This window comes from Pyrgilauda ruficollis, unplaced genomic scaffold, assembly GCF_017590135.1.
Source record: "Pyrgilauda ruficollis isolate IOZ18807 unplaced genomic scaffold, ASM1759013v1 scaffold55, whole genome shotgun sequence".
In the NCBI taxonomy this organism is placed as follows: Eukaryota; Metazoa; Chordata; class Aves; order Passeriformes; family Passeridae; genus Pyrgilauda; species Pyrgilauda ruficollis.
In genome coordinates this window covers 3,662,283-3,679,912 of record NW_024527155.1, presented here as the reverse complement: position 1 = coordinate 3,679,912, position 17,630 = coordinate 3,662,283, and the positions used below count along the sequence as shown (strand labels likewise).

Here is a 17,630-nt window from a genome sequence, read left to right as displayed (position 1 = left end):
CGCGGGCGGCGGCGCGCACGGGCGGCAGCGCGGAGCCCGCAGCGCCGCTCGGCCCCTCCGCCCGCCCCCGCTGCCCGGGGCGGTGCGCGGCGGAGCCATGCTCTCGAGGAAGGGGATCATCCCCGAGGAGTACGTGCTGACCCGGCTGGCCGAGGATGTGCCGGATCACGCCCGGTACCGCGCGCGGGAGAGGCGGGCGCGCTTCGTGGGCAAGAACGGCGCCTGCAACGTGGCCCATAAGAACATCCGCGAGCAGGGGCGCTTCCTGCAGGATGTCTTCACCACCCTGGTGGACCTCAAGTGGCCGCACACGCTGCTCATCTTCACCATGTCCTTCCTGTGCAGCTGGCTGCTCTTCGGCATGGTGTGGTGGCTGATCGCCTTCGCGCACGGCGACCTGGACCACAGCACCCGGCTGCAGCGGGACAACGCCGAGGGGGCGGCGGGGCCCGCGGCCGCCTTCGTGCCCTGCGTGACCAGCATCCACTCCTTCACCTCCGCCTTCCTCTTCTCCATCGAGGTGCAGGTGACCATCGGCTTCGGGGGGCGCATGGTGACGGAGGAGTGCCCGGCCGCCATCCTGGTGCTGATCGTGCAGAACATCGTGGGGCTGGTGATCAACGCCATCATGCTGGGCTGCATCTTCATGAAGACGTCGCAGGCCCACCGCCGGGCCGAGACCCTCATCTTCAGCAAGCACGCGGTCATCGCGCTGCGGGAGGGCCGGCTCTGCTTCATGCTGCGCGTGGGCGACCTCCGCAAGAGCATGATCATCAGTGCCACCATCCGCATGCAGGTGGTGAAGAAGACCGCCAGCCTGGAGGGCGAGGTGGTGCCCCTCAACCAGATCGACATCCAGATGGAGAACCCCGTGGGGGGCAACAGCATCTTCCTCGTCTCCCCGCTCATCATCTACCACGTGATAGACAAGAACAGCCCCCTCTACGACATCTCCCCCATGAACCTTCACCACCACGAGGACCTGGAGATCATCGTCATCTTGGAAGGGGTGGTGGAGACCACCGGCATCACCACCCAGGCCAGAACCTCCTACCTGGCGGACGAAATCCTCTGGGGCCAAAGGTTTGTGCCCATCGTGGCAGAGGAAGACGGGCGATACTCGGTGGACTACTCCAAATTTGGCAACACGGTGAAAGTGCCCACCCCCTCGTGCACCGCCAGGCAGCTGGAGGAGGACAAGAGCATTATGGACACCATGCCACTGTCCCCGAAAGGCACAATAAGGAGAAGGTCTGTCAAGCTAAAGCCCAAGTTTGCCATAAGCGAAGAGCCTTCCTGATGCCTTCTGACCGGGAAACTCTGTTAGGGCTTTGTGTCTGAAAGATCTCATGAACTCAAAACACTGAGGTGGCCTCTTACTTTTTTTTTAAAATTCAGGTTGGTAGCACAAGGTATGTTCTGGTGTTATTTATTGCGGGGAAATCTAAAGCTAATTATATTTTTTTAAAGGTGTGAGAGATTTTGAGCAGAACTGGGAGTAGGGAGAATCATGGTCTGCAGCTTTAAATTTCAATTCAGACTTATTTAATCGCACGATCATTCTGCATTGATTCAACTGCAGGTAATGACACATTTTCTCAAAAAATAAATGTATATTTATCCTCAGAGATTGCAGTTTTTTTAGGGTCTTGCAGTGTTCGCAAGTCAGTAGTTTTTAACTGGTGTTTTTTTTCCTAACTTGAACAATCAATATAGCAAAATAAAACATTAATAATTAATAAAGTAGGCTGGATTTAAATTATAAAGGGTCAGGCAATGACATAAGACCAGATCTGGAAGTGTCTCTATATTATACTGTATGTCTCAAAGAAATTAACTGCTGGATTTGCATCATCCATATTGTGTTGTATGGAGCCACTCCTACCACATGCAGTATGAAATGTATTTGAATATTTACTTTTGTTTATTTTAAAAGCCTTTACACTTCCAAAATAAAACATTCAGGAATACCTTTTTGTACTGTACATTTCTGAGAGTAAGCAATACTTTGCCTTTAAAAGGAGCAGCAGATAATATACAGTTGAAATCAATTAGAAATAGGAAAATTCTGCATTTTAATTTCAAAATGAAGAGAAGCAACATTCCCTCTCTCCAAGCCACATGGCGCTAGGATATTCAGTACAAGAATTAACCTCTTCCTTGGGTCACGGTGAATTCTGCTAGATAATCAGGGAATAAAAATAGAATTACATATTTTGAATGAAAGGACAGTGCTGAATGCTGAAAATATATCTGCATGCAGTAGGGAAAACCTTTTACTCCTTTCCCTTTCGTAAAAGAAACAAAGGTTTTTTGTGCTTAGGGGAAGGAAGGGTGCATAAGACAGCGTGTTCACTTCTGGGATGCTGTGTCAAAAACATTACTGCTGCTGAGGAAGCAATTCCCATTCCCATCTCATCCTGACCTCCCGGTGCAGCTGTTGCCTGCCTTGGTTTTTAGCTGGATCCAAGATCTGTCATTGCCAGCAAACATGAAGGAGCAGTGTTCACTCTCTCAGTCCCACAGTGACAAAAGGAGCAATTCTCCTTCGCCCACTCCTGCAAATCCACTCTGGAGCTCCTGGCAACAGCAGCAAGTTTATTTCTACACAGGGTTATTAGGACATGGCACCAGCATTAGCTGCAGGGCAAACTGCCACCCAGGTAAAAAAACATATAATGTCTAAATAAAACCTAAAGAAATGTCACAGAACTGATCCCACACCTGGTTGCACAGGCTGTGCAGAGAGAACCAACTTACTTTAAACATAATTATTCAAGGAGGATCTAGTATCAGGACTTGCGTGTTCTGTAGTTCACAACAGACACCTGAAATGGTTTGTGTTGGCAACAATACGGCAAATTTCTGATGCCTTGGCAGTGTAACTGTATGACAAACTCATTCAAAAGGGTAAGAAAACTTCCACAGTGACTGTGGAATATTTTCAGGCATCTATAATAGAACAATCAACGTTTGGGTGAAATCAGGTATTGGGTTAAAATGAAAAACCTTTTGTTATGTTTTTGGTGTTTATGTATTTCGCTTTTATGAAGCATTACCAGACTGCCAGTCACAGGAATAAATGCCAGCTCATTTTCCAAATCCCCAATGCACCTATATTATTCTGTGAACAGCTCTGAAAATGTGAAATGAATTTCACAACAAAATGACAGTAACATTAGCATTAGCAAGTAGTCAGCAAAGAGAATTTGGAAGGGCACATTTTATATTATAATCATACCATCCCCCTGTTTTGTTTTTTTTTTTTAAATAGGGCATGATTAAATGCCTTACATGATTAAATTTCTTCTGTAAGACCGAGTTGATTTGTCACATTATTTTCTGGCTTTCTTTTTTTTACTGCCCCTGTCTCCCACTGCCTGTCACAGGGCACTTACAGTAGAGCTCCCTGCCCTTCCCAGGCACCTTGGTTCCTTTGAAAGTTCATTGTTCTTTATCACTTGCCCCAAAATCACTGGTCTGCTCTCACAAGAGTCGTACACAAAATATTAGTTTGCTTTCCAGTGACTTGAACTCTTTGGCCTGTCCATAAGTCTCCCTAGTGCCTTGTTTCAGTGTGTAAGAGGCACCTCAAGGTTCTCTCATAAAACTCATTTCTGCTCTGGCTGCAAATCTTCTCAAGATCTGACCTAAATGTGAGGCAGTTTCAGCAGCAATACCGTGCAGCTATTTTCAGGAACTGATGCAAGCTTCTTTTTGCCCCGGGGAAATCTGTGAAGCTGGGAGGTGGGAAATTCTCTTTGTTCCCTGTGAGATGGGAGGGGAAGGATGGGAAGAAACAGCTTCTGTTCATTGGGCTGCTGTCAGGACCATCTTTTATGTCACTTCTTTTTAAAAAATGTGCCTAATTTTTCTGAAGTCTTGCAAACCAAAAAAGATCATAATTTTATGAGGAAGGCAGGATTTGTGCTGTTAAAATCACCATAGTGAATTATTGAATCAAAGTGCTGGTGATTTTGATTGTTGTGATATAAAATCCTTCTGTTCCTTCACCATTTCAAATATTCAGAAGCATTTTGGGGGCAGAGCAAGGAAGGATGAGTGTATTTATTTTGCACTAGGGATATTACTTCTTTTCGGGAATCCTTTCAATTAGTCATTTATGAAGTATTTGGGAGCACAGGTGTCTGAAATTGTGCTTGGAGTTCTGCTGCTGCTGCTGCCCACCCCCATTCTCCGTGGGAAGGCTCTGAAGAAGGCGTCAGTGCCATCATTTTTACACAGAAAAGTCCTCGTTCTTAGCAGTGAGCAAGCACTGTGTTTTCCATAGTTGAACTCAGAAGCGAGTGGGCTTCTGAACTTTCTTTCTCAGCCTACGCCTCTTTTCGGGAGGTGGTGTCATGGTTTGGATCCTGCTGAGCAGCCGGGAGAGCTGTGGCTCCCACGTGTCCTCGGCGCAGGTGAGGGAAGCTGGAGGCTTGCCCTGGCTCAGGTGTGGACGTGGATACAAGCAGGAAGCCCAGTGAGGAGTTTTGGCCGTGGCAGAACCCGCTGAGTGCGTGGTGTTGCCTTTTGTGTGCTTCAGGAGACCATTGTCAGTTTGTGCTCCCCGAGTTTTGGCCATGGCAGAACCAGCTGAGTGCGTGGAGGTTTTTTTTTTGCCTTTTGTGTGCTTCAGGAGACCATTGTCAGTCTGTGCTCCCAGGGTCGTGTTCCCTGCTTTCAGTTTGTGGAGCTGCTTGGATGGGGAGAAGGATCACGGAGCTGCTTAATCAGAAAGGGAGACTGCAGAACACTTGGATGTCACAGCTTTAAAATACTTGTAGTGACTGCTGGTAAGCCCCTGGGCATCTCAGTTCATGTTGCATTTCCTAATGAAATCCAAACATTTGTATACAACATTAGGTGTACTTTGGTGGGACATGTCCCTGTAAAATAGATACAAGCCAGCAGTGAACTGAAGAGATGGCATTATAAGGGAAAAGAGAGTCAGGGATACAAAATAAGTACATTTAAAATCCAAAAGTTACACAGTGTGAAGACAATGGCAAGCAGTAATAGACAATTTTATTTTGAAGCACCAGCAAAGGTGTGACGATGCTGAGATGAGACATTAGAGCCCTAAAAGGCAGATACGGGAGGCTGGAATGAGAGTCTTTAACAAGGCCAAGGTCTCCATGCTAGCACAGATTAGCAGCAGGGGCAGTGTCAAAATTCAGGCTGCCCTGAAAAGGAGACTGGGGCTGGGCATGACCAGCATTGCTCAACCTCGTGGGTAAATATTGCTGGTTGTTGAGCAAGGTAGGAGCCACAGCAGAGCCCTGCTGGAAGCAGTGCTAGGAGGGCTTGTGGGGGTCTGACCCCTCTGGTTAGCTATGTATTAATAGTTAATAATATCAAACTAATGAGTAATTAACAGCTCTTGGAAAGCTGAATTTGTTTCTCTGTGTTTTCCTTCCTTTTCTACTCTTTGTACCTCAGTCACCCCTCAAGGTAATTGTTGTAGGTGTGCTAGCACAGATTGTTTTGATTTGGGACAAAGCATAAACATGTTTTGAGGAGTAAAATACAAACTCAAAATAGACAGTAAAAACCCAAAAACTTCTGTGAAATTGCCCAGCTTGCAATTTTCACAGCGATTACTTGTAAAAAGCATGGAAATACCTATTCTTAGGACCAGGATATTGGTGAACCACTATGGGTTTATGCTCCCTGTTGTTCATTTTGCAGGTCTGAGTGGAAGGGGAAGTGTTTTAGCTCTTCAGAACAGGGCTCAGGAGAAGAGATTAAGGTTCAAAATCACTGCATTTAAGGCTCCCTGATTACACCTTTTCCCTCTCCCTGTGCTCAGTGTCATACTGGCATTCCCACTAAAAATGGGCAGGATTAGTGCTCTTTGCAGGGCATGTTCCATGTGGAATTTCATTCACCCAGGGCCGGCTGCCCCGTTCCAAGGTGGACATCTCCAACCCGACAGCCCTGATCCAAGCATCCTGGAAGGCAGCAGAAAACTTCCCACCCGTTTCAGTGTATTTTTGGATCCACAGACATCATCTGCCGAGCTGCTGGAAGCACGTGCTGCGGCAGAGAGAGGGATTTTCTCCTCCCTGCAGCCCTTCCTGGAGCAGGAGTGCTGCTGGAGGTGAGGAGGAGGCCTGGGGGAGCTGGGGGACACGTGCTCAGCGTGGCCAGGGACTGCCTGTCACCAGTGACTCAGTGCACTATTTTTGATTCAGCCAGGGGAGAAAGATACGTGATACAAATCTCCACACCCCACTGAGGAGAACTATTAAAAGAGCAGAAGACATTCTTGAGAGGCTGCAGATGCTGCTCTGTCCTGCTCTGAGCACTGCGGGGTGCCCGCAGAATATGCTGCATGTTCTTCTGGCTTACACTCCTGTTTTAATTTATAGCACGACTTTAGTGAGTTACCACAGGGCAATGACTCTGTGAAGTGAAGTTCTGTTTGAACAGAATTTTCAAAAATCAGAGCCTGCAGCCCCTCTCTGCCACTTGCCCCTGCTGACCTTTGTGCCTGCCTCACTCAGGAGCTGAAATGCAGATGACAGCACCCCATGAGGTTTCCTAACCAGCCCCCTCCCTGCAGGGCTGAGCAGCATTAAATGGCAATCCCATCAAAACTGGGGGATCTAGGGGTGCCTCGTGGCAGTGGCTCCCAACAGAAACTTGTCCCCTCGTCCCTTGCCTCTCTGGGAGTAGGGCTGCCTCCCTTTTCCTCCCCTAGCTGTTGATTCAAGTGGCCCAATACTTGCTTATAAGTTTTGCCTTTGCTCTCTGCCCAAGAGAGGGGAGGCACAGGATGTAAATACCATTATTGTTGTTATAAATACCATTATTGTTGTTATATTCACCATAATGTTATTCCTGAGTGGAGCTGAAGCACTGAAATTGACAGTGAGCATCAGTGCCAGTAACAAGAACCCTTAACTTCAATGAACTTCAACTCCCACTTTAAATCCTGGCCCTTCAAATCCAAGAAAGATTGCCAGGGAGTTCATTAGCACCAGGATTTCCCTCTTAGGGCTGGGCACTATTAGGTTAATGGGGTGGGCAGCTGACTCAAATAGCCTCTGAGGGGGCCTTTGCTGTAGCAGTGGTGTTGTTTCTCAGCTCCAGCATCCCCTGGGAACTTGTTCCTCTGCCTTGTGAGTAAAGATCTTGCTTTATTTCCTTTTCTCAAGCTTGAAAGAATATGGCCCTCCTGCATATTTTATAACCTTTTTGCTAAGGCATTTGACTATGTTGAATATTTATATCATGGTCTTCCATGTGCATGGAAGGTGGTTGTAGTGGGGTGATGGTGTTGGTCTTTTCCCAAGTAGCAAGGAACAGAACAAGAGCAAATGGGCTCAAGTTGTGCAAGGGGTGGTTTAGGTTGGATATTAGGGAAAATTTCTTCCCTGACAGGATGCTCAGGCATTTGAACAGGCTGCCCAGGGAAGTATTTAAGAGCTGTGTGGATGTGTTGCTGACTGACCTGGTTTGGAGTTGGAGTTGCCAGTGCTGGACTAACAACTGGACTTGCTGATCTTGAGGGTCTTTTCCAGCCTGAGCTCTTCTTTGATCATAAGTTGTCACTGTCTTCTGGTGAGTGTCTGCTTACAGCAATGGGCTCAATAAAGTTGTTAGTTCCATTTTGGCTTTACAACCTGAGGAATAAAAATTAGCAAGGTGAAGTTTCTTTCTTGGCATAGGTGGAGAAAAGAAGCATTGAGATGAGCAGGAAGGTCAGAGTGATGCTCTCAAAGTTGTATGGATTTTGGTGGGGCAGAGTGCACAGAGAGCAGCTTCTTTGTGTGAAATGATGGCAAATTCTTATCTAAATAATAAGCAGTAAACAAATATTTTTCCAAAGTCGGCATCTGTCTTTAGAAGTGAATTTCTAGGAAGTAGCTGTTACTTTCTCACAGATTTTTTTCTATCAAGTGTTGCCTGGATATTCTACATTTAGAAGCCACCTGCTTTACTAAATGGATGCTTTTGATAATAATATTTTATTATTTGTTTTGAAAGGTTGTTCTTTCATGTTTCCTTTTTTAAATTACACCAAAGTTGTTATTAATTTGACTCTTTTTTCCTGCTGTCTTTGCTCATTATTATATGGAGCCTGAAAAGTGTGACGCTTTCTGTTGTGCTCTTGTTTAAGGAGAAAAATAGAATTAAAAGTTCCCCAGCATGCCATAGCCCTGTGACACATGGTCAGAACTCTTGAATTCCAATACTACCACTCAAGGTATTTCAATGGTATCACAAGTGTTTCTGTGGAGCTCTGTGTTCACTGAAGCATCTGTTTTTTCTTCTAAGTGGAGCTAGGTCAAATTCTAAAATTTGTGTTTCCTCCAAAGTCTCATCTTCAGTAGAAACATCTGAACCTACATTCTTCACTCTATTTTCTTTTTGCAAGTTATATAGGAGATTAAACCAGACCTATCCCTATCCAGTCCTTATTTTCTGTCTTTTTTTCTCAAATGGGAATAGTCCCTTAAACCAGATATTTAAACTCAGCCATTTTCTATTCTTTCCACACACTCAGAACTGGAGTGTCACACCACAGTAGCCTTTGGATGTGCAGCAGTGCACTTTTATCTCCAAAGTGGGAACTGCTTCTTGGCTGGAGAGACCAGGATTGTTTATTTTCTTTTTTTCTGAGGGAAGTGAATAAATGTTTTGGCAGCAAAGCCACTCCATAAATGTGTCACATTACGGCTGAGTGGTTTGTGTTTTACTATTAAAACTGTAATTTCTACCTTTCACTGGTGTCCTGTAATGTTAAATAGTTACTTAGAGACAACTCTAAATATAAGTCTCTCTGCTACCTTGTTCCCATTGTTTGGACTTGGCCTTGAGCAGGCTCAGTGTGAAACTTGTGTGCTCAGAACCCTTCTCTTTATCTCTGCACCTCTCTGGACTGCCAGAGATCCCTTGCCTTCAGCTGAATTTCATATGGGAAAAAAAAAAAAAAAAAAAAAAAAAAAAAAAAAAAAAAAAACAAAAAAAAAACCAGCTTGGTTTAAAAACTCTTTAACCTGGAGACAGCTTGTGGTGGTGATGGATAATGTAGATTCTGCCTCTTTCTTCCCATTCCACGTGCATGTTGCTGGTCCCAGACCTGGAGTTTAAAAACTCTTATATTAACCTGGAGACAGCTTATGGTGGTGATGGATAATCTAGATTCTGCCTCTTTCTTCCCATTCCACGTGCATGTTGCTGGCCCCAGACCTGGAGTTCTGTAGCCAATGCAGGGCCAAGCAGCTGCTGAATCCTCTCCCTTCTCATATCTTCCACATGTTTGCATGCTGAGGTGAGCATCATGCTCAGGGGTGATATTATCAGAATGGCCTTTACAGTTTTGTTCTGTTCTAAAATTATAAAGACTTTGTGCCTTTGATTTGCTGTTTAGTAGATGCAGTTTATTAGCAGCCCTGTTAGCTGCTTCTGCAAAGCAGGCAGGGACTAAGTTAATTGCCATAGCAATGTTCTTATACTGGCCTGCTGTAAAGGGAGTTAGTATATCCATAGAAAAATCCTCAGTCTCACATTGTAAATATTTCCCAATTTACACCAGTCCACAAACGTTTTTAGTACTATTGCTCTCGTTACTGAGTATCCAGTGCTCACTGCTTTTCACATTGCCTCTCAGGGAAGCTGCTCCAAAGTGTGCTAAATTCAACAGATGTCATCTCACTGGCTTAAACAAGGCTGGATGTGGTTCAGAGAGTGCCTGGCTAAAATGGTGTGCTGGCACTCACATTTCATTCATTTTCCTGAAACAGTTTAAATAAATGAAAAAACACTGAGCAGCAATTGTTGGGAGGTTTCTCTTCATCCTTAGTGAGTTGGTGCAAAGTTTTGTTAGTTTGATTTTGGAGTTTACTTTGTAGCTACAGCTCATTCATTGCTGCAGGGGAGTGGAATATTTTCAAAATTTCCACAATTTTCTGACAGAATTCCTTTAAAGACATGATGTCTTTTAGGTAAGACTCCAATACTTTTAATAACTTGACTAGAGCAGGCTGTTTTCAGCCCAATCACCATCATCCACCAACTAAAACTTTCTGTTACTTTGCTGCAGAAAAAGGAGAAGATTTATAGTTTGAGGACAAACTAGTTAAGAAGTAAAGGGGTTTTTTTTGGTTAAAAAACCCAGGCAAAGATTTGATGCCAACGGTCCCCAAGTATGAAATGCAAAATCTATACTGCTTCTAGCCTCTAGGATTTTACAGCAGGGTAAATATGAAATTACATCTTGTGGTTGAGAGGGGAAAAGGAAAGAGAAATTGTTCCTGTCAGATGTGATCTCATGGAAACCAAATTGGTGGTGGAATGGCTGGATTAAAGATAACAGAACCTCAATTTGTGGCTTTTATTTTTTTCCCCCAACCACTTTCAGCGTTTCATAGTGGGGAATATACCATGCTTCAGTCACTTGAAATAAAACAATTCAAGCAAAGCAAAATAACATCCCAGGTGAATACATCTTGAGGAGGGCTGTATGGAATAATTTGATATAAAGCTGCAGCCAAGGTCTCCTGGGCTGAACTGTGCTTGCACAGTGACTCATGAGTTGCACCTTGCTGGCCCAAATGACTCTGTACAACTAAAACAAAATTACTGTCCCTTACAAATTGCATCAGACAGTGCTCTGTGCTGCCCTTCCAGTGAGAGATAAACAGATTTATTTTATGTGCCTGAGAACCTTAGAAATGTCTTTTTTTTTATATTTTTAATAGGTTTCTCCAGGCTTTGTATATCACTTTGAAAACAGCTTTATTTTTTGACAAATATGAAAGCTCTAGTGTCATCTGAAGCACAGGATAAGGGTAGAAGCAGTTGCCTGAGTGGCTCAGTATCTCTTATCTGACATTGATTGTATCCTCCTCCAGTAACCACTGAATTTTAATCTCTTTAGGCCAGAAACCACTTATTCTCTGCACACAGAGATACTACAGAGTGTTTCCGACTGCTAGATAAGCAGATAAAGATGTGAAAAGGAGGTTAAAGAAACTTGATTATTTATCGCTTGTTATTTATGTATTTGATTATTTATAAAGGAAGCAAGAGGAATCCAGTTGCAGGAAGAAATATGAAAAATAATGTTCTTTTGACAGCTTAAGCACAGCTCACCTCTAGTCCTCTGGCTATGAAAATGAATTTATTTATACTAATTTAGTATTCATCCAACTACAAGGCTTCTGTAGCAAATGTACCATGTAATTACATATTTTATTTCCCCCGGTTTATGAAGTTCCCAGCTTCTCCTTGCTAGTCCTTCTCCTGTCCCTAAAACAGCCATGCTAGCACAATTTAAAAACTTAGGAATTACAAAGTACAAGTGGCTTCCCTGCTGCAGGAGGAATAATCTATTTATTTTCCCTTAGAGAAAATAAAGGGTCAGTGTTATCCTGTTAAAGTATGCTTCCTCAGGAAAACTCTTTGCAAACTCCAAGAGCTATTTCTTGAAACCTTCAAAGGAAAGTAGACCATTGCTCAGTGGATAGGCTCTCTGATTTTCAGTAGGGTAGACGGGAATACACTTGCCATGGACACTTTGAAATTCTCAGGTAGCTCTGTTTTTTAAGCTTAATCTAATCTTCAGGTCACGTTTAGATCTACATCTACATTTTTCTTCTTTTTTTATGCATTGGTTTGCAAGTGCAGTGCTCTGTAGATGTCTCACAGCGGGACAGTCGGGTCTGCGTGCGATTCTATTTGGTTTCTTCCTGAATACTTTATTAAGATAGTTTGTGACAAGCCCTGTGGAGTCTTGTCAGGAGCAGTACCTGTGCTGCTCCTTGGGTGCAGCCCTGTGGAAGCTCTGTTCCTGGGATGTCAGTGCTTGTGAAGCTGCCCTGCAGGGCGCAGCTGCCCTGACCTCCCCCAGGCACTCCCACGGCAGAGCCATCAGCCTGCAGTTTGCCAAGGGTTTGGAGGCACTCTGTCCTCTCCAGCTGTTTTCAAGTGGACCAAGGAGAAAAGCACAAGCACAGACTGTGAGGATTTCCTTGCAGAGCCCTTTGGGTGTGCAGCACCAGCAGTGAGCTGTCTGTGGGCTTGTGAAAATGGAACTTGGTTGTCTTTGCAATGCAGTTTTGTCTCCAGCAGCAAGTAAAAGATCTTTGTCTTTAACTTCAGGATCTGCAGAGGATCCTTCTGAGAGCTACTCAAAAAATATGAACTCTTTCGGCAAAAAGATGATTTTTGCTTAAAGAGTTCAGTTCCTTCAGGAAAAAAGGAATGGGCTGTGCAAGTTGAGGAGCTTTCACAGCAGCTGGCCTGTCCTTTAAGCACTGAACTGCATCCAGCTCTGGTGGGGCTAAAAAATCACCAGATCTATAGAAAGTTTTATCAAGAGAAGGGAGCACAGCAAGGTGCTGATTGAGGGTGTCCCCCTCTCCCGGCCACTGAGCACCACAGCCCCCAGCAAACCCATGCTGGAAGCCCAGAGCACAGGCAAAGAGAAGGGGATTGGGGAAGGATGGGCTTCATGACTGCACCCAGTGCAGATGAGCCACTGAGCACCACAGCCCCCAGCAACCCCTGCTGGAAGCCCAGAGCACAGGCAAAAAGAAGGGGATTGGGGAAGGATGGGCTTCATGACTGCACCCAGCGCAGATGTTAAATTCCTCTGGGGAAATACCCAAGATGTGTTTGCTTTTCCTGGTTTGGCTGTCTCATTGTCCTCTATGCGTGCCTGAAACTGAAAAGCTTTCAGTTCCCCCTGGTTCTTTAGCAGAATTGCTTTGTCTTCTCCCACAGCACTGTTTTTCATGTCAGAGGAAAATGTGTACCTTCCTTTCTTGTGGATACCTCAAATAAAAAGTTGTAGTAGTAATGGTTTGGGATGAAAGCCCACAAACTCGTGATTCAGAGCAGCTCCTTCCAAATGCTTCTTTTCTGTGCTTGCTTTGAACAATGCTACTTTTTGAGGAGCTGTGAGGAAAAAAGGGAGCTGCCCTTGTCTGTGGGTGCACACTTCTCCCAGGAGTGGGACAGCCAGCTCACTTCTGGGCAGCCTTGGGGGGCTATGTGGGAAGTGAGCTGCATTTACACAGTGCAAGTGCCTGCCTAAAATAAGCTGGAGTTTGTGCTTTTTTTCCACCCAGCTGAAAAATGTGAGTGGGTTCTTCACTTTACAAAGGTTTAGATACTGGACTGCGATCATGCATTAAGGTATTTTATTGCTTTATTGCTTTAAAATGTGCAATTACAATCTCTCAGTTGAAAAGCTGCAATTATTTAAATAGCCTTTAGTCCACCAGTGTTGCCAGATGTGTGACTGGGAGCTACAGCCAGGCAGCCTCCAAAGTTTGTTCTCTGTGAATTTGTTTGTGAAAAGGTTGTTTAGATGCATAAGTTTGTCACAGTTTAATAATAAAGAAACCGTGTCATTAAGCAGTTGGGAGTTATCACTTTGAAGTTCTGCTGATGACACCTGTGCAGCAGGCATGAGCAGGAGGATGTGCATTAGCTGGTTTTTGGGTCAGACTGCATCTATTCAGCCAGTCAGCTTTGGCAGGATGTGAACGCACTGCCTCTAGTCCCAGCACAATTTTTAACATGTTTCATAACTACTATGTTGCAATACATTTTTGAGGGGCTTTGTTTTGTTTTTTAAATTTTTAAAAAATGCTCTGTGCACACTTGGTGCCACCCTGGCTTTGTCCTGAGGAGCCCAGGAGACCTCTGAAACATTTAGGACCTGTCTAGACTGAAAGCTGAGCTGTGATGAAACATGCAGGAGCTGGCAGGACCCAGGTCTGCAGTGCCACGTCAGGCACAGATGGTTTAGCAATCTCCAGCCCAACTGCAGCTGCCAGGGGACCAAAAGAAAACTTTTTGCTTTGAAGCAAATGGGAGCAAAGGCGTGTGAGTGTTGCTTTTGGGAGCTGGGGTAAAATCCCAGTAATATTCCAGTGCTGGCTGCAGCTGTTCATCCTTCCCATTAGCCTCAGAATAAAATCATCTGCAGGAACAGTTTCTAGTGTAGAAATTTTAATAGAGTCAGAATTGAAATTCAGACTCTGGCAGCCACTGATGTGGTTGATAGTGCTTAATGTACAGGAAAGCTCAGCCCAAGAGGAAGACAAGCAGCTGTTAATCCAAGACTGAGCTAGCTGAAGTGCAGCTTGGGACCTGTAAATAATTAATAGGTAAATTAATAAAGACTGTTGTGGTGATGCTGTCATTACCTGTGGATTGAACTAAATATTAATCAGGGTGGATAACTGGCTGGTTATTTTTCTCATCTGAAAACAGAGTAGAAAATTAAAATACAGATAGTTAGACTAAGAAATCACATATGTTATTCATAAGTTTCTTCATATTTTATAACACTCAGTGAACACAAATAAATGAATATCTACAGCACTTAACTTTCCTCCTGTTAAAAAGAAAAATGCATTAGAAAGAGGGGTTTTAGGCTAAGAATTATAAAGCTATTGTAGTTGAAATTGAGTCGTGGCTTTATATGCAGTGAGCAACATGACACTGAACATGGAAATTAAACTAGGGATGAAGGGAAACTGCTCATAAATTTAAGGTGTGCCTGGATGGCAACTCCTTATTCTTTGATCTGGGTTCTCATATTTACCAGGATGATTTTTTTTTGAGTTGTCTTGGCTGTTCATTGGTGATCACACTCCCCTGGGAGCATCAGAGACCAAGTGAAGCAGCATCCCTAAGCTGGCTTCAATATATACAAATTTTACCTTTAGAACTCCTGAGGGGGAAAAATAACAACTTGCACATGCCTCCAGAGAAGCTGATTCTTGAGCAGCCTCAGGAGTGACCATGAGCTGGTGCCTGTATAATCTTGTTTCCTCCAGAAAAATACAGGTGTTGCCTTTTTTGTTTCGCTAATATGTAGGATCCTACTCTAGGGCAATGGTTTAAGCTGTAAACAGTAGCTTTTCATGGTCAATATCTTGGGGTTTTAAATACCAACTAATCCTCACATTGTTCCCCAGTTGTGTTGTACTGCACTCAGAGATGAAGCCTGGTACAGAGCCTGGTACAGAGGTGTCTGTTCAGGAAGAGCATCATTGGCTTAGTGCTCATTTGCACTTTCAGGGTCTCTTTCAGAAGGAAACAGCATAATGTAAGCTATGCCTTCTGTAGAAAGAAAAAACATAAGCCCTTTTGAAACAAGACAGCTGCTGTTGTTTGACTTTTGAGGGATCATTCCCTTTCCAACATTCTATTTTACTGTGCCACCACTGCTCCTTAATCAGCCCCGGAGAGGGCTCAGCAATGCTTGTCTTGAGACTCCCTCTAGCGAGGGAATGGTGTGCAGCTCTGAGCTGAGAAATCCTAGCAGAAATCCAGCATGTAGCAGATGCTGGACAGAACAGAAAGCCCTGGCACGGTCTGCACGGCCCGTGGGGCTGCCGGGGCTCGGGAGCTGCGCTCGGGGCTCACACAGTGAGCGCTGCCATTCCTGGGAATGGAAATTCCGGGCACAAGAGTTTCCTGAGGGCTCTGGTAAAAACGAGAGCACGCTCCCGATGCTAAAGTGATTTCGGCATTTATTATAAGGAAAAGAAAGGCCTAAAGCAAGGGGGCCCGCGGGCAAGCAGGAGCGCTCCCGTCGGGATGCTGCGGCGCCGGGGCTGGCTCTGCTCATCAGCAGCGATGTCCCAGATGGAGCGGCACAGATTCAGTGGGTCAGAAGCCCCTTTTTATCCTGTTTGTTGTCCCTTTGGACTGGTTTCTTTTTGGATCCTTCATCTGCATGAAGGTTTAAGGCTCTGATTGGCCCATTACAGTTCTGTCCAGGCTGGCTCGTTTCACCTGGGGGTGGTGCACTTTGCTTAGGTGTGAAAACATAAGCCCTTTTGAAACAAGACAGCTGCTGTTGTTTGACTTTTGAGGGATCATTCCCTTTCCAACATTCTATTTTACTGTGCCACCACTGCTCCTTAATCAGCCCCGGAGAGGGCTCAGCAATGCTTGTCTTGAGACTCCCTCTAGCGAGGGAATGGTGTGCAGCTCTGAGCTGAGAAATCCTAGCAGAAATCCAGCATGTAGCAGATGCTGGACAGAACAGAAAGCCCTGGCACGGTCTGCACGGTCCGTGGGGCTGCCGGGGCTCGGGAGCTGCGCTCGGGGCTCACGCAGTGCGCGCTGCCATTCCTGGGAATGGAAATTCCCGGCACAAGAGTTTCCTGAGGGCTCTGGTAAAAACGAGAGCACGCTCCCGATACTAAAGTGATTTCGGCATTTATTATAAGGAAAAGAAAGGCCTAAAGCAAGGGGGCCCGCGGGCAAGCAGGAGCGCTCCCGTCGGGATGCTGCAGCGCCGGGGCTGGCTCTGCTCATCAGCAGCGATGTCCCAGATGGAGCGGCACAGATTCAGTGGGTCAGAAGCCCCTTTTTATCCTGTTTGTTGTCCCTTTGGACTGGTTTCTTTTTGGATCCTTCATCTGCATGAAGGTTTAAGGCTCTGATTGGCCCATTACAGTTCTGTCCAGGCTGGCTCGTTTCACCTGGGGGTGGTGCACTTTGCTTAGGTGTGGTACGCTGAGTGCTGTATTCCTTATGACTGCCCTTTTAACCCTTTACAATACAATAACCAAACGAACAGCACATGCTTAACGATCTACCTACTATTTTACAACAGTTCCTAACCTATTTTTAACAGCTCGGCTCCATGGCTGAGCAGCTCATCCTCTCCTACCAGGTGGGCCCTGCATTTGTGGATTGGGATAGCTGGAATGAGCACAGAGGAGCTGGAGGGCTGTGCCTCCATCCCGCTCTCTGCCATGCCCCTGGTGACAGGGAGCACAGAAATGGAAGCCCTCTTCGCAGTGCACTATTAACAGCAATGATAAGATGGTGAGAGAGGGTGTGAAATGAGATCTTGGAGGGGAAGCTGCGCATTGTGTGCCCCGGCACCTTCTCTAACACAGAAATGGCTCTGTGGGCAGTTTCTCGGGAGAGACCAGCTGTGAGCTGTTATGTGTTTAAGGAAATACATGTTTGAGTAAATAGAAATTGTTTGCACAGGGACTGCTGTGCAGTCACTCAGACTAACAGCTGCTTGAATTGATGGAAAAGGGGCAAAGAATGGAAAGGTCAGTTCTGGTGTGCTGCTCTATCCCTGCCTTTGTCACTGAAAAATACACCAGGTTTAGAAACTAAATTATCTCTGAAAAATTATTTTCCCTCATTGATACTGTACTTTACCAACAAGTAGGTAGGGTGTTATTTAGCACAGTTTTTTGATAGTATAATTCTAAAAACTGTTACTATTGGATGTAACTTGATTCTGGCAAGTGTAGCTTTTAAGGCATTAGGTAACATTAGGGTAACTGTAGATGGTTTTGATATTTGCCGTCTGTGGATGCATAAATAACAGGACTCAAACTCACTCCCTCCTTTCTCATTATGTAAAAATAATTCATTTTTAGAAATGTAACTCAGCTACAGTCAGTGCTGCTGTTTCAGATGGAACTCTCATTTCAGAGCCGTGATACAACTGGGACCAACCTTAGGGACAGCTCTCAGCATCTGCTGCCTACTTTTGCATAAATCACCAAAGGACAAGCCCTAGTTCAAAGCTCCTTTTATTTACAAAACCCTACCACACATCCTATTTTTCCTAATCCAGATAAATTCATGAGATGGAAAATTCTAATGTGGCTGCATAT

General features: G+C 45.0%; 1 protein-coding gene across 1 annotated transcript; it reads left to right on the top strand.

The window, feature by feature from the left end:
• The first annotated feature begins 12 nt into the window (after positions 1 to 12).
• Positions 13 to 1,970, top strand: KCNJ11 (potassium inwardly rectifying channel subfamily J member 11). The gene has a single exon (XM_041481289.1). It carries the CDS (start codon positions 98 to 100, stop codon positions 1,298 to 1,300), a length of 1,203 nt encoding a protein of 400 aa, XP_041337223.1. The 5' UTR covers positions 13 to 97; the 3' UTR covers positions 1,301 to 1,970.
• The last annotated feature ends 15,660 nt before the right edge of the window (positions 1,971 to 17,630 follow it).

Coding starts and splice junctions, on each gene's coding strand:
- KCNJ11 (XM_041481289.1), top strand. CDS start 98: ATGCTCTCGAGGAAGGGGATCATCCCCGAGGAGTACGTGCTGACCCGG.